The sequence below is a fragment of the Salmo salar genome, chromosome 19, assembly GCF_965601325.2.
Source record: "Salmo salar chromosome 19, fSalSal1, whole genome shotgun sequence".
NCBI classification, from domain to species: domain Eukaryota; kingdom Metazoa; phylum Chordata; class Actinopteri; order Salmoniformes; family Salmonidae; genus Salmo; species Salmo salar.
Genome location: NC_138309.1, coordinates 1,155,672 through 1,177,694, shown reverse-complemented (window position 1 = coordinate 1,177,694; position 22,023 = coordinate 1,155,672). Strand labels below are relative to the sequence as shown.

General features: G+C 41.7%; 1 protein-coding gene across 2 annotated transcripts in view; it reads left to right on the top strand.

The window, feature by feature from the left end:
- LOC106578252 (rab11 family-interacting protein 3) overlaps window positions 1-14,878 on the top strand; it is a 137,692-nt gene extending 122,814 nt beyond the window's left edge. For both annotated transcript variants that reach the window (XM_014156909.3, XM_082965552.1), the window contains 4 exons: window positions 4,112-4,193; window positions 4,745-4,882; window positions 10,884-11,180; window positions 13,168-14,878. In XM_014156909.3, the coding sequence (XP_014012384.1) occupies window positions 4,112-4,193; window positions 4,745-4,882; window positions 10,884-11,180; window positions 13,168-13,284 (634 nt within the window). In that variant the 3' untranslated portion in view covers window positions 13,285-14,878. The remainder of the gene's footprint in view (window positions 1-4,111; window positions 4,194-4,744; window positions 4,883-10,883; window positions 11,181-13,167) is intronic.
- Window positions 14,879-22,023: the final 7,145 nt, after the last annotated feature.

Here is a 22,023-nt window from a genome sequence, read left to right as displayed (position 1 = left end):
ACCTGTCTGTAGACTTTTTGACAGATCTTCCCCCGTCTCAGGGGCACACTGCGATTCTGGTGGTTGTGGATCGGTTTTCTAAGTCCTGTCGTCTCCTCCCGTTGCCCGGTCTCCCTACGGCCCTGCAGACTGCGGAGGCCCTATTTACCCACGTCTTCCGGCACTACGGGGTGCCAGAGGACATTGTCTCTGATCGAGGTTCCCAGTTCACATCCAGGGTCTGGAAAGCATTTATGGAGCAGCTGGGGGTCTCGGTCAGTTTGACCTCCGGTTATCACCCCGAGAGTAATGTGCAGGCGGAGAGGGTGAACCAGGAGGTGGGCAGGTTTCTGAGGTCGTATTGCCAGGACCGGCCAGGGGAGTGGGCGAGGTACATTCCTTGGGCGGAGTTAGCCCAGAACTCACTTCGTCACTCCTCTACTAACATATCACCCTTTCAGTGTGTTTTGGGTTACCAGCCGGTCCTGGCACTATGGCACCAGAGCCAGACCGAGGCTCCTGCGGTGGAGGACTGGGTACAGTGCTCCAAGGAGACCTGGAGAGCCGTCCAGGAATCCCTGAAGGAGGCCAGTGGATGGCAGAAGAGGAGTGTTGACCGCCACCGCAGTGAGGCACCCGTGTTCGTAGCAGGGGACAGGGTCTGGCTCTCGACCCGGAACCTGCCCCTCCGCGTGCCCTGCCGGAAGCTGGGGCCGCAGTGTGTGGGGCCCTTTAAAGTCCTGAGGAGGAAAAACGAGGTGTGTTATCGGTTACAACTCCCTTCCTATTACCGTATTAACCCCTCGTTTAATGTGTCTCTCCTCAGGCCGGTGGTAGCTGGTCCCCTGCAGGAAGGTGAGGTGCCGGAGGTCCCTCCGCCCCCTCTGGACATCGGGGGTCCCCGGCGTACAGCATACGGGCCATTCTGGACTCGAGACGCCGGGTGAGGGGCCTGCAGTACCTCGTTGACTGGGAGGGGTACGGTCCGGAGGAGAGGTGCTGGGTGCCGGCGGAGGACGTCTTGGACCCATCCATGTTGAGGGATTTCCATCGCCTCCGTCCGGATCGCCCTGCGCCTCGCCCTCCGGGTCGTCCTCGAGGCCGGTGTCGGCGCGCTGCAGGAGCCGCGCGTCAGGAGGGGGGTACTGTCACGATTCCCACCAACGGTGGCGCCCCCTCCTGCTCGGGTGGCGCTCGGCGGTCGTCGTCACCGGCCTATTAGCTACCACTGATTCCCTTTTTGTTTTTCCCCTGTTTGTGATTGTGTGCACCTGTTCTGAGTGGGGGTGATTAACGGGGCTATTTATATTAGCTGGTCCGCCTTTTCTTTGTGCGGGATTGCATTTATCTGTTGTATGCTTGTGTACACACTGGTTGTGTTTTTGCGCTAGTGCGTTGGTTTTGCGCCGACTGTGTTTTTCCCCTGTGTTTGGGGCACTTTGTTTTGTGTGCGCTCTCATCGCTGTTTGGGGTGGCTTGTGTTTTTCGCCATTTGGCCCATTAAAAGCCACTACCCTGTATTCGCTGCTTCCTGCGTTTGATTCCTCACCCACGACGCCCGAGCATTACACCGGTGTCTGTGTTCTTTTGCCCATCTTAATATTTTATTTTTATTGGCCAGTCTGAGATATGTTTTTTTCTTTGCAACTCTGCCTAGAAAGCCAGCATCCCGGAGTCGCCTCTTCACTGTTGACGTTGAGACTGGTGATTTTGTGGGTACTATTTAATGAAGCTGCCAGTTGAGGACTTGTGCGGCATCTGTTTCTCAAACTAGATACTCTAATGTACTTGTCCTCTTGCTCAGTTGTGCACTGGGGCCTCCCACTCCTCTTTCTATTCTGGTTAGAACCAGTTGTACGCCTATATAGATATTCCATTTAAAATCAGCAGTTTCCAGCTGCAATAGTCATTTACAACATTAACAATGTCTACACTGTATTTCTGATCAATTTGATGTTATTTTAATGGACAAAAAATGTGCTTTTCTTTCAAAAACAAGGACATTTCTAAGTGACCCCAAGCTTTTGAACTGTAGTGTACGTTATATACATTTGAAGTCGGAAGTTTACATACACTTTTACATACACGCCAAATACATTTAAACTCAGTTTTTCATAATTCTTGACATTTAATCCTGGTAAAATGTCCCTGTCTTAGGTCAGTTAGGATCACCACTTTATTTTAACAATGTGAAATGTCAGAATAATAGTAGAGAGAATAATTTATTTCAGCTTTTCTTTCTTTCTTTCATCACATTCCCAGTGGGTCAAAAGTTTACATACACTCAATTAGGATTTGGTAGCATTGCTTTTAAATTGTTTAACTTGGGTCAAATATTTTGGGTAGCCTTCCACAAGCTTCCCACAATAAGTTGGGTGAATTTTGTCCCATTCCTCCTGACAGAGCTGGAGTAACTGAGTCAGGTTTGTAGGCCTCCTTGCTCGCACACGCTTTTTCAGTTCTGCCCACAAATTTTGTATAGGATTGAGGTCAGGGCTTTATGATGGCCACTCCAATACCTTGACTTTGTTGTCCTTAAGCCATTTTGCCACAACTTTGGAAGTATGCTTGGGGTCATTGTCCATTTGGAAGACCCATTTGCGACCAAGCTTTAACTTCCTGACTGATGTCTTGAGATGTTGCTTCAATATATCCACATAATGTTTCTTCCTCATGATGCCATCTATTTTGTGAAGTGCACCAGTCCCTCCTGCAGCAAAGCACCCCCATAACATGATGCTGCCACCCCCGTGCTTCACGGTTGGGATGGTGTTCTTCGGCTTGCAAGCCTCCCCCTTTTTCCTCCAAACATAACGATGGTCATTATGGCCAAACATTTCTATTTTTGTTTCATCAGACCAGAGGATATTTCTCCAAAAAGTACGATCTTTGTCCCCATGTGCAGTTGCAAACTGTTGTTTGGCTTTTTTATGGCGGTTTTGGAGCAGTGGCTTCTTCCTTGCTGAATGGCCTTTTAGGTTATGTCGATATAGGACTCGTTTTACTGTGGATATAGATACTTTTGTACCTGTTTCCTCCAGCATCTGCACAAGGTTCTTTGCTGTTGTTCTGGAATTGATTTGCACCTTTTGCACTAAAGTACGTTCATCTCTAGGAGACAGAACACGTCTCCTTCCTGAGCGGTATGATGGCTGCGTGGTCCCATGGTGTTTATACTTGCGTACTATTGTTTGTACAGATGAACGTGGTACCTTCAGGCGTTTGGAAATTGCTCCCAAAGTTGAACCAGACCTGTGGAGGGCTACAATTCTTTTTCTGAGGTCTTGGCTGATTTCTTTTGATTTTCCCATGATGTCAAGCAAAGAGGCACTGCGTTTGAAGGTAGGCCTTGAAATACATCCACAGATACACCTCAATTAGCCTATCAGAAGCTTCTAAAGCCATGGCATCATTTTCTGGAATTTTCCAAGCTGTTTAAAGGCACAGTCAACTTAGTGTATGTAAACTTCTGACCCACTGGAATAGTGATACAGTGAATTATAAATGAAATAATCTGTCTGTAAACAAAAAATTACTTGTGTCATGCACAAAGTAGATGTCCTAACCGACTTGCCAAAACTGTAGTTTGTTAACAAGAAATGTGTGGAGTGGTTGAAAAATGAGTGTATGTAAACTAACACCTAAGTGTATGTAAACTTCCGACTTCAACTGTATGCACGTCAGCTTTGACATTGGTTTTGCACATCGGCGTTAAACTAGACGGCATCGGGCCGATGTTGGCATTTTTCGTTATTATCGTCCGATTCCAATATGCTTAACAATATATCGTGCATCCCTAATGTGTACATATCTACCTCAATTACCTTGTACCCCTTCACATAAACTCAGTACTCGTACCCCTTGTACATAGCCATGTTATCGTTACTCATTGTGTATCTGTTATTACTTTTATTATTACATGTTTTACTTTTCTATTATTTCACTATTTTCTTTCTCTGCATTGTTGGGAAGTATCCATAAGTAAGCATTTCACTGTTAGTCCACACCTGTTGTTTATTAAGCATGTGACGAATACAATATGATTTGATTTTGAATAGGGGTTGTCAATGTTTACTGCGCTGTGGCTATATCATTGGTGTATGTTATCAAACTGTGCTGTTTTCTATCGTAGGCTGCAGCAGCTGGATGAGGAAAACAGTAAGCTGAGGTCCTGTGTACCCTGTTACCGTGCCAACATTGAGAGACTAGAGGAGGTAAGAGCACTGTCTTTTCTCCCGTCCCTCCCTTTCCTCTCCTTTCACCTCCATATCAAGCCAAATCTCCAGTTTTCTTCTCTTCCCCCATCTCTTTTCCCTCCAATCCTTTGTCTATTTACCTCTCCATCCATCTCTTCTCTCCTTTATGACCCCCATTTCTCCAGTTTTCATCTCTTCCCCTCATGTCTTCCCTCTTTCTCCTCCCTCCCATTTACAGCAAACTCCAAAAGTATTGTGACACTTATTTAGGGGGGAGGGGGGGCTCTGTACTTCAGCACTTTGGATTTTAAATTATACAATGACTGAGGTTAAAGTGCACACGGTCAGCTTTCCTTTGAGGGTGTTTTCATCCATATCAGGTGAACCGTTTAGAAATTACAGCACTTTTTGTACATAGTTCCCCCATTTTAGGGGACCAAAAGTAGGACTTTCAAATCCAAAAGTGCTGGAGTACAGAGCCAAAACAACCTACAAATTGTCACTGTCCCAATACTTTTGGAACTCACTGTATCTCTCCTCTCATCCCTCCTTCCTCGTTTGCCCATTAGGAGAAGAGGAAGCTAGAGGATGAGGTGGAGGATGTGACTGAGAGACTGAACGAGGAGCTGGAAACCCGCAGGAAGACGTCCGACAAGCTGACCCACGAACGCCACCAGAACCAGAAGGAGAAGGAGCACACGCAGGAGGTGAGAAGTCATGAGGTCACACCTGTACATCGCAACCCACTGTACGTCCATCTGACTCAGGACAACATTTGACATGTATTCAGTCTGTCATTTAGTTTTGCTCCGTCAATGAGTGGGATTAGGATTCCTTTTGGCTTTTGTTATTTTTCATCTCCTGGGTAGAAAAAAATAAATAAAAAAATAAAGTTTCTGCACGGACTCTATGAAGTATATATATGCACATCTTTGAGCAACAAGAAAATCTTACTGAAAGTTTAATGATAAACACATTCCCAGGTGTTTCTTTAGATAACCGCAAAAGCATCAAGTAGCTAGCTAGTCATGCTCAGTGCTTAATTTGTAAACCGGGAGGTGCTGGAACAAACAGTGAGCACGAGAGGGGGATGACCTGGGGAGTTTTGAGTTACCGGAATGCATGAATAAAAATCCTTTATATTAAAGCATTGCGTTCATATCATTTGAGTAGTGGCATAGAGCAGTAGAGTAGAGGCACTTACAGAAAGAAGTTGCACACATGGGGGTACATTTTTAGTTGCATAAAATGTTGGCCTTTAATAAACGCATTTCATGCAATTCTACGTAATTTTTCATGACTGGAAACTTTGGAAGAATCTTTGTTAATACCACACAAATGATCGAAATAGCAGGCTACTTTGACACTGACAAAATGAGAATCAGAGATCAATAAAAATGACCTTGTCTTGAATCCATCAATAGCCTAGGCCTAGGTGTGTGGAGACACATATTGTAGGCTACAATATGAGGAGGAATTATAGTCCTACAAATGCTTTCCAGTTTCACTGACTCACCCAATGATGGGCAGCTCACTCACTGGTGATGGCCGATGCACTCGTGCCAAAAGCCTTTCTCTCAATATTTGGAAGTTGATTAAATATTTTGGTGGCCTACAGCATAGTCTAAATAAATGATTAAGTGCAACACTTGAGAGATGAGTGTTCAGGATCATGTCTATCGGAGCAGAGTGAGAGAGAGATCATAGAAAGTGAATCTCATTCTAGTTATGTGAGATACTGGCGCACTTCTCACACAGCCACCGTCACGTTGGTCTCAAACATATACTATGCCCACATACTCTAGTATAGCTGTGGGGCTTACAGGTCTGAATTTCTTATAGCCTAATTTTCAAGACATCAATGCTGCCCTACCAAGCAAAAGAGCAGTAACTGCTCATAGAGTGAAACTGAGAAAAATTACTTCAAAGTTTTTTCATTGTCCAGTGTCGTGACGTTGTATTAGTTAATGTGACGACTGTTGCTCATCGAATGATTAACGGTTTATAATTGCGTGATTAAATGAATTAAGCAATGAATCAAGCAATTATTAACTCATTAACCTGGGGCACCATGGGAACATTATTTTGATTGAGTTTCTATTTCCCAAATTAACTCAAAGGATATCAGAATATCGATTTTACAACAGTCGCTAAATTAATCAACCTCTTGTCTCATGTCTGAACGTCGCATAATCCGGGAATCTGCACGAACCCGGGCTTCACCAATGAGTTTACCACACCAATCTTAGTTGATTATTTATTTACTAGCAAGCTAAAATGATGATAAAAATACACATACACAAAACACAGTCTAGCTATTGATTAGGACTTAGTATAACGGGCCAACACACTATGGCACGTGTTACCCAAAATGGGGATTTAAAAGAGAGAGAAACCAAGAAAGTACACGAGAGAAATATACATTTGGGTTCATTTGTCAGCCATGCTTATTTAAACCTAGCCTTGCCCCGAACTGCCGCTCTTATGGGTCAAAACCTCCCACAACATAGCCATTTCCTTATGCGTATTCTCCTCCCTATTTCTTGTTTTGCTCCTGGTGTCTGTGACACATTTGTGTCCTTTAGCAATCCATGACCTCATATAGGGGACTGGGTTGAATTTGGTCAGGGGTGGGCCAACAAGGTTCAGAAAGAGTAGCCCTGATATGGTGGAGGTATGCAGAGAGGTGCTGGGTCTTCCACCATTCAGTTTGACGCCTTGGAAAGAGTTCTCCTGAATCCCTCTCTGGCTGAGTTGTGTGTGTCGTGTCGGCCTGTCTGCTCTGCCTTTGCCCTGAACACCCTCGCTTCCCTGGTAACTGCCCTGTGTGCAGTAATAATTGTGCAGTCTCTCTTTTGGAGCTTGAGTGAAAATTCAGATAGTTCTGGAAGTGCATCACATATAAGGCCTAGATTGTTAACAAATGCATGCGAGGATATGCGCATGGCAAGGCCACTACAGCTTTGACGGGTCACACCGTCGTGGGAAGCATCTTCAGCTGCTGTTGTGAAATGCTTGTGAAGAGCCGGGTAATTTTTCCACACAGACTCTCCAGTTCTAAAACTGGATGCCACCCATCTAGTGTCCAAGATCCTGCCGATTTTGCACAGCTGAATGTCTAAACTCTCTGTGCACTCCCTCAGCTCCATAAAGTTTTTGTTGGATATGCTATAAAGCGCATATAGCTTGTCGTTTAGTATTTTTAAATGATTGATAGATCCCATCACTTTTACCACATCGCCTACTGCAAGCTCAAGTCTGTGTGCCGAGCAGTGCCAAACAGTTAAATTAGGGAAGAGGGCCTGGAGCCTTGTTGCTACTCCACTCTTGCATCCCAGCATGACAGACGCACCATCAAGCGTAATTCCAATGGGGTTTTGGAGAGAAAGTCCTCAGTAAACTTTATACCCTCTAATGCAGATAACAGACAATTCCCTCAGCAGATAAATCCTCCAGTTCCACAAGATCAACAAAAATGTTTGCCGGTATGTCCATATTTGCCAGCCCAAGTCTGATATATACAATGAAGGCACTCTTTTATTCAAACTAGTAGCCTCATCGAGCATTAGGCTGATTTTGGGAGAGCGCTGTACTATTCTTTCAAATCGTTTTCGCTTCATTTCGGATGAAATATGTTGCTGTATGTTGGAGCAAGCAACATTGGAATGGAGAATTCTCCCCATCTCAAGTTCATTTAACTCCTGACAGTCAATTTCTTGCTCAAAACCATGAGCGGGTCTGTGATGTTTAGCCTCCTTATAAGCTGTTCAAAAGACTAGCTGTAGTGTCTATGTTTTTATTTTGAGCTTTAACTACAACCTGTGTTAAGGTGTCCTCTTTAGACTTGTCTACAATGCGTGTTGCAGCTAAATGGGCCTTGGTTTGGGCATGTTCAAAAACCTTTTTTCTGGGGGCTCTTTGTTGCTTTTTTACTTCGGAGGCAGAGGATGTTACTGTACATTTCACTCACTCTTTTGCTAGTTTCATCCCTCCAGTCTATTCTGGGCCCAAACTCCATACCTTTTTGCATGTTTGACAGCCCAGCTTTGAATTTTGCTTGACAAGCCAGGGCTTATAAGTTTGCTTGGTCTTGAACTGAGCCTCCGTCCAAATTGCACCTGTTCCGGGCACTATGTCAGTGGATGCACTGACTCATTAGTAGACCTACTAGCTAGTGGAGGTGCCGGTGGTGATGCTGAACTGGCGGGATAAGCAGCGCTGCTAGCTAAGGCATTGCCATCAGGAGCAGTTTGCTTCTCACTCCTCTCATCCGCCACTGACAGTTCTCTGGCTCATTTCGGGTTCGATTCACCATATCTTTCAGGACTTTTGGACTTGAAAAACTTAATCAAAGTTGATTGCCTTTTCTTATACATTTTTGATTTGGCTTTCCCTCAGTTTCAAAGTCAGTAGGGAGACGACTATCCTAGGCTACGTGACGTGATTACGTTGGGACCTCTTCACCAGCTGACCACCACTGCCAAGATCTGTTTCAAGATCAGTTACTTACCTCGCCGGGCCCGCCCCATAACCTATATGTACAAATAAGAGAGCAGGTCTGAAATCAGTGTGGAAGGATGATTCCACAGAAGGAACACCACGCTTTTACATAGTTTTTTCTGGGAGGTGGGAGAAATAACCAGGCGGCAACTTGATTTAACTCTGATCACTTTTTTATGTTTACAGTGCAAACAGTGAACAAATTGTATAAAAAATTATGCCGCGTGAGGTACCGGAGCCGGGCACATAGGCGCCGGAACAAACAAGGTCAAGTCTGAGAGGTGCCGACAGGCTGCGGCTCTAATTAAGCACTGGTTACGCTAACGTTAGCTAGCTACGTTAGCTAGCTACTGTAGCTAACCAAACAAATATTTAAAATGGCCATCGCTGAATGCCTCTTTATATAACTCGAACTTCCAACAATGATTTTAATCAGAACAGGACATCCATTCCATTTAGCTACTGTTTTGTTGTAGTTCTCCAGTCAAAGATTTAAAGCTGCAATATGTAACTTTTTGGGAGACCCGACCAAATTCATATAGAAATGTGAGTTATAGATCTGTCATTCTCATTAAAAACAAGTCTAAGAAGTGATAGATCTGTTATGTCTGTTATTTGTATGCTTCCCATTCTTAAGTTTCGTTTTTAGGTTTTGTACACCTGCTTCAAATACAATGTTTTTGGTTATGGAAAATATATTTGACAGCCGTTTAGGTTGCACAATGATTCTGTACACTATATTTGCTTGTTTTGTCACATAAACTGAAATTAGGAAAACTATTCGAATTTTTGCAACGAAGAAAACGGCAGTGCGATTTCTGCATAGTGCATCTTTAAGCAAATTATCACAATTCTAGTAGAAGCAACTTGTGGCTAGTTCATGTTGAAGAACATGGATAAGTTGTTCCTAGGCTAGATCTAATAGCTGTATTACATTAACTCAGATGTTAGCCGTATACTAAGTACGTGGTTTGAGGAGTTAGCGAGGCAACTTTGGTCAACAAGTTCAACTTGGGATAACCGGTACCATGAAAGTGGCTCACCTTTTAGACAGGTACATTTCAATGGCAACGAATCCTTCAGAACTAACCTGCTCCCGGGAAGGCTAACTTTGAGGAAGACGACTGATAAAATGTTTCTTTGTGTGTTAAAAAATAGTAATGTTAAAATACCTATCGCATTTTACATTTATTAATGTCAGAATACATTTTAAACTTCACGCACAGTAAAACTTGTGTATGACTTAATATAATTATTTTATCGATAGGAATGTGAAAAAAGGTGCTTGTGTATTGATAAGCACACCAAAGACGGCATTAACGATAAGTAATAAAATAAAGACGGCACTTCAACAAGCCTATTTCACACCATAGCCTGCTGAATTTGTAAGATAACTTTTCTTTCATTTTCATTTCGGGAACAAATTAAGATGTGGCACAGACCCACCCATTGATTGATGTTTCAGCATTGTCTCAATGCACGCAGTTACAAGCCTGCTAGAGTTAGCAGCAGGCGGACAAGCAATATCTACCGCCGTAGTTCGGATTAAGCCTGAGCTTGAATGTGAAGCTAACTGAAGCTGGCTAGCTTTAGAAAACCCTGAGTAGATCTAGCTTCAGTCGTAGTATATTCCTCTGGCTGATTTGTTGTTATTGTCATCTGTGGAATTTATAATATTGTTGGACAGGTTGAAATGCTCTTTGTATCCAGTGAACCAGTTCTATTTTTTCCCTATAGTTAATGCTCCAATCAGCAATTGGGAGAACACTCATTTAGAATGCCTGAAGCTTTAACAGAATTTGTGCATGTGCATGCAAAATGTTAAACATCAAGAACATTGATAACAGAGAATAGGCCTACTTAAACATTTGGAGCATTTTGTTTCTGATAGATTATTTTGTGTTTCCATCCCTTACAATCAAAGCCTGTAAGTCAATGCACTGCTTTTTAAATTGAAAAATCTTTCTTTAGGGACAGATTTCAGCAAATTCAAAACATTTGATTAATTGCAATTAACTATTGAAAATCATGTGATTAATCACATTTATTTAAATCGTTTGAGTGCCCTAGTAAAAAAGGATACCTACAATTATAGTTTTTTTTTTCAACCAACCCCTCCAACGGTTGGTGACTAGTTGCTCTTGCAGAATAGACTATTGCGGTATCTCTTTCTAACAGCAGTCTCTCTCTCTCCCCTCACTCAACCAGCTGATTGAGGACCTGCGGAAGCAGCTGGAGCACCTACAGCTGTACAAGCTGGAGGCAGAGGCCAGGAGGGGGCTCTCTCCCAGTGCCGGGCTGCAAGAGTACCAGAGTCGCACACGTGAGGCCGAGCTGGAGCAGGAGATCCGACGCCTCAAGCAAGACAACCGCAGTCTGAAAGAGCAGAACGACGAGCTAAACGGCCAGATCATCAACCTGAGCATCCAGGGAGCCAAGAACCTGGTGACGGCCTCCTTCTCCGAGTCGCTGGCGGCCGAGATCAACTCTGTGTCCCGGGGAGAGGTGAGTCACAATATAAATAGTAGACAGCAGATATACATAATACAGTGCCTTTAGAAAGTATTCACACCCCTTGACTTTTTCAACATTTTATTGTGTTATAGCCTGAATTTAAAATGTATAACATTTCAATTTTTTTTGTCACTGGCCTGCACACAATACCCCATAATGTCAAAATGGAATTATGTTTTTCAGAAATGTTCTAAATGTATTGAAAATGACAAGCTGAAATGTCTCGAGCCAATAAGTATTCAACTCCTTTGTAATGGCAAGCCTAAATTAGTTCAGGACTAAACATATGCTTAACAAGTCACATAGTAAGTTGCATGGACTCACTCTGTAATAGTGTACCCCACACATTATCTGTTAGGTCCCTAAATCAAGCAGTGAATTCTAAACACAGATTCAACCACAAAGACCACGGAGGTTTTCCGTGGCTCACAAAAAGCACCTTTTGGTAGATGGAAAAGAAAAAAAAGCTGAATATCCGTTTGAGCTTGGTGAAGTTACTAATTACACTTTGGATGGTGTATCAATACACCCAGTCACTACAAAGATACCGGCATCCTTCCTAACTCAGTTGCTGGATGGGAAGGAAACACCATGAAGCCAATGGTGACTTTAAAACAGTTACAGAGTTCAATGGCTGTGATAGGAGAACACTGAAGACGGATCAACAACATTGTAAGTTACTCCACAATACTAACCTAATTGACAGAGTGGGAAGAAGGAAGCCTGTACAGAATACAAATATTCAAAAACATGCATCCGGTTTGCAACGAGGCACTAAAGTAATACTGCAAATAATGTGGCAAAGCAATTCACTTTTTGTCCAGAATACAAAGTGTCCAACACAAGACATTACTGACTACTACTTTCCATATTCTTAAGCGTAGTGGTGACTGCGTCATCTTATGGGTGTGCTTGTAATCGTTAAGGACTGGGGAGTTTTTCAGGATAAAAAAGAAACTTAATAGAGCTAAGCAGAGGCAAAATCCCAGAGGAAAACCGGTTTCTGTGCGCTTTCCACCAGACATCTGGAGATTAATCCACCTTTCTGCAGGACAATAACATTAAACACAAGGCTAAATGTACACTGGAGTTGCTTACCAATAAAGCCCTGAATGTTCCTGAGTGGCCGAGTTACAGTTTTGACTTAAATCTGCTAGCAATGATAAATAACCAAATTGACAGACATTGAAGAATTTTGAAAATAATAACAGGTGTGGAAAGCTCTTAGAGACTTACCAAGAAAGACTCACAGTTGTATTGACTGAGGGTTGAATACCTGTCTAATCAAGATATATTAGTGTTTTAGTTTTCTTACATTTTTTACAAATGTTATAATTTTTCTTCCACTTTGACATTAGAGTATTTTGTGTAGATCGTTGACACCAAATGACAATTAAATCCATTTTAATCTTACTTTGTAACTAAACAAAATGTGGAAAAAGGCAAGCGCGGTGTGAATACTTTCTGAAGGCACTAGATATACAGAGAAGGCTTTGCATTTTTTTGTACCTTTATTTAACTAGGCAAGTCAGTTATTTAACTAGGCAAGTCTTATTTTCAATGACAGCCTAGGAACAGTGGGTTAACTGCCTTGTTCAGGGGCAGAAAGACAGATTTTTACATTGTCAGCTCGGGGATTTGATCTTACAACCTTTTGGTTAATAGTCCAACGTTCTAACCACTAGGCTACCTGCCGCATTGATATACAGGCCATAAATATACTGTATTTCCATGTCCATTTTATCTCAGTAAGACTAATTTGGATGAAAAAAGGTGGAATAAAATACATTTCTTGCAACTTTGGTGCCCATGATGCATCCCCCATCAAAATTCAGAATCTTAAATGCAGATTGCTGAAATCTATATTGTATATCTTGTTGTGTCCCTTTTTAACTTCTTAAATAATTGTTCAATGCAAATGAAAAGTTCATATAAGTTACTATCCTTCTAAACATTTAATCTGTTTTGTTGTTTGCAGTTGATGGAAGCCATCCGCAAGCAGGAGGACGTCAACTTCCGACTACAGGACTACATCGACCGCATCATTGTGGCCATCATGGAGTCCAACCCCTCCATTCTGGAGGTCAAGTACTAGAGGCGGCCATCTTGGAACAGGGCAGCCTGGCGGTCTCTCCACCTCACTTGACTGCCATACTGGGAGAGACTGGCTAAACACTTAAAGACTGACTGCTGGGACTGACCACAAATATACAGTACCAGTGAAAAGTTTCGACACACCAACTCATTCAAGGTTTTTTCAAAACTATGAAATAACACAAATGGAATCATGTCATATGTAAAAAAAAGTGTTAAACAAATCAAAATATATTTTGGATTTTAGATTATAAGTAGCCACCCTTTGCCTTGATGACAGCTGTGCACACTCTTGGCATTCTCTCAACCACCTTCATGAGGAATGCTTTTCCAACAGTGTTAGAGGAGTACCCGCATATGCTGAGCACTTGTTGGCTGCTTTTCCTTCACTCTGCAGTCCAACTCATCCCAAACCATCTCAATTGGTTTGAGGTTGGGTGATTGTTGAGGCCAGGTCATCTGATGCAGCACTCCATCACTCTCCTTCTTTCTCAAATAGCCCTTACACAGCCTGGAGGTGTGTTGGGTTTTTGTCCTGTTGAAAAACAAATGATAGTCCCACTAAGCGCAAACCAGATGGGATGGCGTATCGCTGGAGAATGCTGTGGTAGCCATGCTGGTTAAGTGTGCCTTGAATTCTAAATACATCACTGACTGTCTCCAGCGAAGCACCCCCACACCATCAAACCTCCTCCTCCATGCTTCACGGTGGGAACCACACATGCGGAGATCATCCGTTCACCTACTCTGCATCTCACAAAGACACAGCGGTTGGAACCAAAAATCTCCAATTTGGACTCATCAGACCAAATGACAGATTTCCACCGGTCTAATTTCCCGAATGGCACAGCGGTCTAAGGCACAGAATCTCAGTGCTAGAGATGTCACTATAGACCCTGGTTCGATCCCAGGGGTCCCATAGGGCGGTGCACAATTGGCCCAGCGTCGTCCGGGTTAGGGGAGGGTTTGGCCGGGGTAGGCCGTGATTGTAAAATAAGAATTTGTTCTTAACTGACTTGCCTAGTTAAATAAAGGTTAAATAAAAAAAGCCAGTTACATCATAGCCCGTAAAGGTTTTTGCGACTGCACTTGAAGAAACTTTTAGAGTTCTTCAGATGTTCCGGATTGACTGACCTTCATGTCTTAAAGTAATGATGGACTGTCATTTCTCTTTCCTTATTTGAGCTGTTCTTGCCATAATATGGACTTGGTCTTTTGCCAAATAGGGCTAGCTTCTGTATGCTACCCCTACCTTGGCTCAAATGCATTCAGAAGGAAATCAATTCCACAAATTAACTTTAACATGACACACCTGTTAATTGAAATGCATTCCAGGTGACTACCTCATGAAGCTGGTTGAGAGAATGCCAAGAGTATGCATAGCTGTCATCAAGGCAAAGGGTGGCTACTTTGAAGAATCTCAAATCTATTTTGATTTCTTTAACACTTTTTTGGTTACTACATGATTCCATATGTGTTATTTCATTGTGTTCATGACTGCACTATTCTTCTACAAAGTAGAAAATAGTAAAAATAAAGAAAACCCTGGAAAGAGTAGGTGTGTCCAAACTTTTGACTTGTACTGTGTGTATATATATATAATATGTATGTGTGTGTGTGAGTATATATATATATATATATATGTATATGATGTGTATATATAATATATAATACACACACACACACAGTTGAAGTCGGAGGTTTACATACACCTTAGCCAATACATTTAAACACAGTTTTTCATAATTCCTGACATTTAATCCTAGTAAAAATTCCCTGTCTTAGGTCAGTTAGGATCACCACTTCATTTTAAAAATGTGAAATGTCAGAATAATAGTAGAAAAAATTATTTATTTCAGCTTTTTTTCCTTTCATCACATTCCCAGTTGGTCAGAAGTTTACATACACTCAATTAGTATTTGATAGCATTGCGTTTAAATTGTTTAACTTGGGTCAAACGTTTTGTGTAGCCTTCCACAAGCTTCCCACAATAAGTTGGGTACATTTTCTATCGGATTGAGGTCAGGGCTTTGTGATGGCCACTCCAATACCTTGACTTTGTTGTCCTTAAGCCATTTTGCTTTGGAAGTATGCTTGGAGTCAATGTCCATTTGGAAGACCCATTTGCGACCAAGCTTTAACTTCCTGACTGATGTCTTGAGATGTTGCTTCAATATATCCACATAATTTTTCCCCTCATGATGCCATCTATTTTGTGAAGTGCACCAGTCCCTCCTGCAGCAAAGCACCCCCATAACATGATGCTGCCACCCTGCCACAACCGTGCTTCACGGTTGGGATGGTGTTCTTCGGCTTGCAAGGCTCCCCTTTTTTCCTCCAAACATAACTATGGTCATTATGGCCAAACAATTATATTTTTGTTTCATCAGACCAGAGGACATTTCTCCAAAAAGTATGATCTTTGTCCCCATGTGCAGTTGCAAACCGTAGTCGCACCAAAGTACATTCATCTCTAAGAGACAGAAGACATCTCCTTCCTGAGCGGTGTGACAGCTGCGTGGTCCCATGGTGTTTATACTTGCGTACTATTGTTTGTACAGATGAATGTGGTATCTTCAGGCATTTGGAAATTGCTCCCAAGGATGATCTAGACTTGTGGAGGGCTACAATTCTTTTTCTGAGGTCTTGGCTGATTTCTTTTGATTTCCCCATGATGTCAAGCAAAGAGGCACTGAGTTTGAAGGTAGGCCTTGAAATACATCCACAGGTACACCTCCAATTGACTCAAATGATATCAATTAGCCTATCAGAAGCTTCTAAAGCCATGGCATAATTTTCTGGAATTTTCCAAGCTGTTTAAAGGCACAGTCAACTTAGTGTATGTCAACTTCTGACCCACTGGAATTGTGATACAGTGAATTATAAGTGAAATTATCAGTCTGTAAACAATTGTTGGAACAATTACTTGTGTCATGCACAAAGTAGATGTCGTATCCGACTTGCCAAAACTTGTTTGTTAACAAGAAATTTGTGGAGTGGTTGAAAAATTAGTTTTAATGATTCCAACCTAAGTGTATGTAAACTTCCGACTTCAACTGTATATAGATGTACTGTATATGTATAGCTATTTTAGGTGGGGAAAACACTCCAATTACCCTTAAAAAGATTTAAATTAAATGTATTTTTTGTCACTGTTTGTGGCTGTTATCTGAGAAAATAAGGTACGTGGTTTAACGTCCCTGGTATTTGAGCTTTGTTTTGTGTGCTTGTCTGTTCCCCCTGAATACAGTAGGCTTTGGTTCTGATGACTTCCCTGAATTTTGGTAGATGGACCTGAGTTTCCCTTGTGTGTGCCAATGTGTTTTCTATGCGGGAACTCTTTCGAGAGTTGGACTGCACGGAAGAGCTGGTTAACTTGTTGCTGTCCCCTTAAACATATTTTAGGCAATTCAATCTTATGAGCCTCAATGCTAACATGATACTAAAACGTATTGTCCTTAAACTACATATCAGCCGATACCATTTTTCACCGTGAGATCAGTAAATGAATGAACTCATGGGACGTTTGAGAGCATTCTCCTGTATGAGACTGAATCGTGTTTAAACCACATTAAACCACAGGAGACGAGGTCAGATTAAGTCGACCCTGGCTGCTCTCTTGAATACAGTCTTGTGGTGCCGCCTACTACATTAACCGTGTTTATCCTGATTTGACTTGGATTTTCTTCCCAGTGTAAGTTAAGGCAACCCAGGTAAGGGAGGCCTTAACTCTGTTTTACAATGAAACAGAGTCCTAGGGGGTCAGGTGGGCTAAATACTCCAATAAGAGAACACTATCCCATCACATCACTCCCTCTAATGTAACTTTGGGGTAGTTAAAAACGGACAAATACTGATATAGATACTGTACTAAATGATGCTCATACTGACTTGAAAGAATTGAATGGTATAACTTGGACACTAAATCAAATTGAGAGAAAATGTTGCACTGACTAGTTTGTATTTTTGTATTTGAGCTGAGTGCACTGGGAAGTGTAGTTCTTTGGTGTGTGACTGACCCAACTGATCCTTAGTGGACTCCGGCTGAGTGAAAGCAAAAAGCGAGCCATCTTATCAATTGGGAAGTACATGTCTGGTCTGCTTGTTACCCATAATAAGTGACTTTCCATGAAATGTTGATATAATGTTGATATAAAAGCTGAATATATTTGACATGTTTTATTGAAGGAATGGAATCGGTTGTACTTTTGCACTCATTTTTTGATTAAGTCAAAAAGTATTCTTTGTAAAAAAAAAAAAAGTAAAAAGTTTATTGTTAAGGAATGTAATCGGAATTTGAAAATATATTTTGCTTTAAGACCACATGAATTACTTAAGAATGCTGAAATTATTTGAAAACGTACTTGTTGCTTGTGGCTAACGGAGCGTTTCAGAGATTAGATCTTGTGACTCTCCTGCAGCTTTTTGATTTAAAGGAGCAGAAAATGTTTAACACTTCGATGAAGCAATAACGTTGTGAAGAACAGTGGGGAGCGATGGACAGACACCACAAATGGACGTCAACAAACGGACAAAACTCTTCTTTACTGTAAGAGCCTCAGTTGACTAAGTCCAATCTGAATCTCTTGAACTTTTAACCACATTTCTGGAAATAAGCAAGAGGAAATGAAAATGGCAGACTATTGATACACATCATCAGTGCTGCCTATTCACCAATGCACTCTCTGACATGGTTGAGATACTTGACATATTGAAGGATATTATTGTTGCTGTCTCTTAACTGCTTGAACTGCAGACAACTTGTAGCATACTATATCAACCACGCAGCTATACTAAAGACAAATGCAGCCTCCTCCACCTTTCACCTATAAAACTCTTGCTCTATCACCACGCTCTTCTCCTTCTTTTCGGCGCTCCATAAAAAATGGCCTTGGATGTAAATAACTTGTACATGTAAAGTTTTTTTTCTAACCTTGTAGATTCTAGGTATTTTTATAGCTGAGGAATTTTTTTTTTTTATTTTCTTTTCTTTTTTGGTCTTCTGCTAAGAAATAATATGATCCTCCCCCATGGGTAGGTCTTGTGTATGCCACTCTAGCATGTAGCATGTACACATAATTTTCTCCCATCTGTGAATCACATTCATACATTTATTCCACATTTCACATTACTTCACACTCTTTGTTAATGATTCTTTTCCGTTGTTTCTCTCTAATACAAGTAGTTTTTTAGGGAAAAGTTTGTAAATAGTTTTGGCATTTCTGGATTCACAATGGATTCTGGTATTTAATAGATTTAATAGTTGAATGCTACTCATGGGGAGAAATTGTTGAATTGAGAGAAATATTTAGATTGAAATTGTTGTCTTGTACTCAAGGTAGCACACAGTACATTTCAAAAGTGTTGCGTTGAGCACCCATTGAATTGGCAACACTGACGTGTTTCAGTCTGGTCTGATCAATTCAAAATGGCTTTTTATATGGTGTGGTCATTCCACTTCAGCCCCACTGAAGTATGATTCACTGTAATGCTGACGTTGCAGACAGTGACCTCTTAAAGGTCATTGTAGTTAACAGAGTTGGCATGTGTCACTGATATCTCCCCAGCTGAGAACAGGCACTGTACAGAACTACAGATCTCATCTGTATATCACTTTCTGAATCTTTTAAACTGATCTTTAGGTTTACCCATCCATATCATATGGAGGTCAGTGGAATTGCACTACGCCTGTTGCCTGGGGACAGGTAGTGAGGCCTCATGAAGCCAGCCCACAAAGGGCTGAACCACACATTATGTCAATCATAAACCAATGCAACTGTCTAATTGGTTCAAGGCATTCTGCCTTTGAGTGTAATTGATGTAATTTCCCCAGCAGATATGAGGCTCACGAGGCTTCAGGCAATCATTTACTGCTACAGTACCCAGCAGCCAGTGGTGCATTACTAGGAGGAAACCATAAGACCTATCTTCCCACATACTGTACCCTATGTTACCTGGAAACAGCAGCAGGATTACCTTATTTTTTTGGTATTATTCTTTGTTTCCTTCTTTATTTCAGACTGTCTAGTTCAGACAGCTAGTTGTGAGACTTTGCATAATTGCTTGCTGACTGATTAGACGGAGTCCTGTCCAGGCATTCTGTTTTGCGTGGTTAAACTTGATTCAATGGGATTCTCTTATGCACTTTAAACAAGTTCCAATTTCTTTTTAACCCTTGCATTTTCAAACTGACCAAAGAATTAGGTTTTACTTCTGACCATTTTAACTATCAGCTCACACACTCCTTCATCGTGATTTGAAAACATAAACAAAAGTTATTAATTGTCATTGCTAAGCCCAATTGTCATTGCTAAGCCCTGAAGATCTGGCCTGATAGTCTTAACACTGTGCCTCTGTCATTCATACTTTTGCCTCTTACTAACCTGATGATGAGCCCTGGGAAAGCACTGACCATATGTGACTGTCAGTTTGTTAAATTATAAAAATAGAATATTGTAGAAGCAAAAATTGTACAACTGAAGTTTATTCTTACTCCAAAGGATAATGTGTAAATTATGATAACGGTATTGTTTACTGCTGTATATTTTTCATTGAATATCCCCTGAAAGATGCAATCCTTATTATCAGGGGCGCAACTTTCACTGTAGGGGGGCCGCCCTGTTTTAAAATTGGAATGTGATACAAAAAGAGACAACAGTGTGCTTTAGAGCCATGATTCGGGTAGTCTGTGTGGAGTGTTTATCTGACTGGATAAAAAATATATATTATGTCCTACCCTCTTCTAAAACCAAAGTTGCACCCCTGCTTATTGTTATTTGGGAATTATAATTTCAAGTCATTGTATAAAGGTCAAAGAAAACAGTGAAGTTAGAAAATAAATCAAATAATAAAATGATACTTTGTTTGGTGATCTTGATATTTTGTATAATATTGCTCATCACATTTCCATTTACTACAGTCAGGGCCAAAAGTTTTGAGAATGACACAAATATAAATTTTCACAAAGCCTGCTGCCTCAATTTGTTTGATGGCAATTTGCATATACTCCAGAATGTTATGAAGAGTGATCATGAATTGCAATTAATTGCAAAGTCCCTCTTTGCCATGCAAATGAACTGAATCCCCCCAAAACATTTCCACTGCATTTCAGCCCTGCCACAAAAGGACCAGCTGACATCATGTCAGTGATTCTCTCGTTAACACAGGTGTGAGTGTTGACGAGGACAAGGCTGGAGATCACTCTGTCATGCTGATTGAGTTTGAATAACAGACTGGAAGCTTCAAAAGGAGGGAGGTACTTGGAATCATTGATCTTCCTCTGTCAATCATGGTTACCTGCGAGGAAACACGTGCCGTCATCATTGCTTTGCACAAAAAGGCCTTCACAGGCAAGGATATTGCTGCCAGTAAGATTGCACCTAAATCAACCATTTATCATCAAGAACTTCAAGGAGAGCGGTTCAATAGTTGTGAAGAAGGCTTCAGGGCGCCCAAGAAAGTCCAGCAAGCGCCAGGACCGTCTCCTAAAGTTGATTCAGCTGCGGGATCGGGGCACTACCAGTACAGAGCTTGCTCAGGAATGGCAGCAGGCAGGTGTAAGTGCATCTGCACGCACAGTGAGGCAAAGACTTTTGGAGGATGGCCTGGTGTCAAGAAGGGCAGCAAAGAAGCCACTTCTCTCCAGGAAAATTCTGCAAAAGGTACAGGGATTGGACTGCTGAGGACTGGGGTAAAGTCATTGTCTCTGATGAATCCCCTTTCAAGATTGTTTGGGGCATCCGGAAAAAAGCTTGTCCGGAGAAGACAAGGTGAGCGCTACCATCAGTCCTGTGTCATGCCAACAGTAAAGCATCCTGAGACCATTCATGTGGGGGGTTGCTTCTTAGCCAAGGGAGTGGGCTCACTCACAGTTTTGCCTAAGAACACAGCCATGAATAAAGAATGGTACCAACACATCCTCCGAGAGCAACTTCTCCCAACCATCCAGGAACAGTTTGGTGACGAACAATGCCTTTACCAGCATGATGGAGCACCTTGCAATAAGGCAAAAGTGATAACTAAGTGGCTCGGGGAACAAACATCGATATTTTGGGACCATGGCCAGGAAACTCCCCAGACCTAAATCCCATTGAGAACTTGAGGTCAATCCTCGAGGCGGGTGGACAAACAAAAACCCACAAATTCTGACAAACTCCAAGCATTGATTATCCAAGAATGGGCTGCCATCAGTCAGGATGTGGCCCAGAAGTTAATTGACAGCATGCCAGGGCGGATTGCAGAGGTCTTGAAAAAGAAGGCTCAACACTGCAAATATTGACTCTTTGTATCAACTTCATGTAATTGTCAATAAATGCCTTTGACACGTATGAAATGCTTGTAATTATACTTCAGTATTCCATAGTAACATCTGACAAAAAATATCTAGACACTGAAGCAGCAAACCTTGTGGAAATTAATATTTGTGTCATTCTGAAAACTTTTGGCCACAACTGTAGATACAGCATATATGAAGGCATACGAGCGCACGTACTGACCAAAGCACCCACTGATGGAATTGGCCATTTGTATTGTCTTTGTATTGTTGTTGTTTTAATAAAAAATAAAAAATGAAGACCTGCATAATGAAGAAGACACTGGTATCTCGTAACCATGGTAAGGATGTGGTTTCCATGGAGAAAGAATGCAGTATCCTTTGAAGTGTCTTGACCAATAGTTTTTGTGATATAGACCATTATATTTCCTGGATTGCTGCTCATTGGAGGATTGTACCAATAATTAA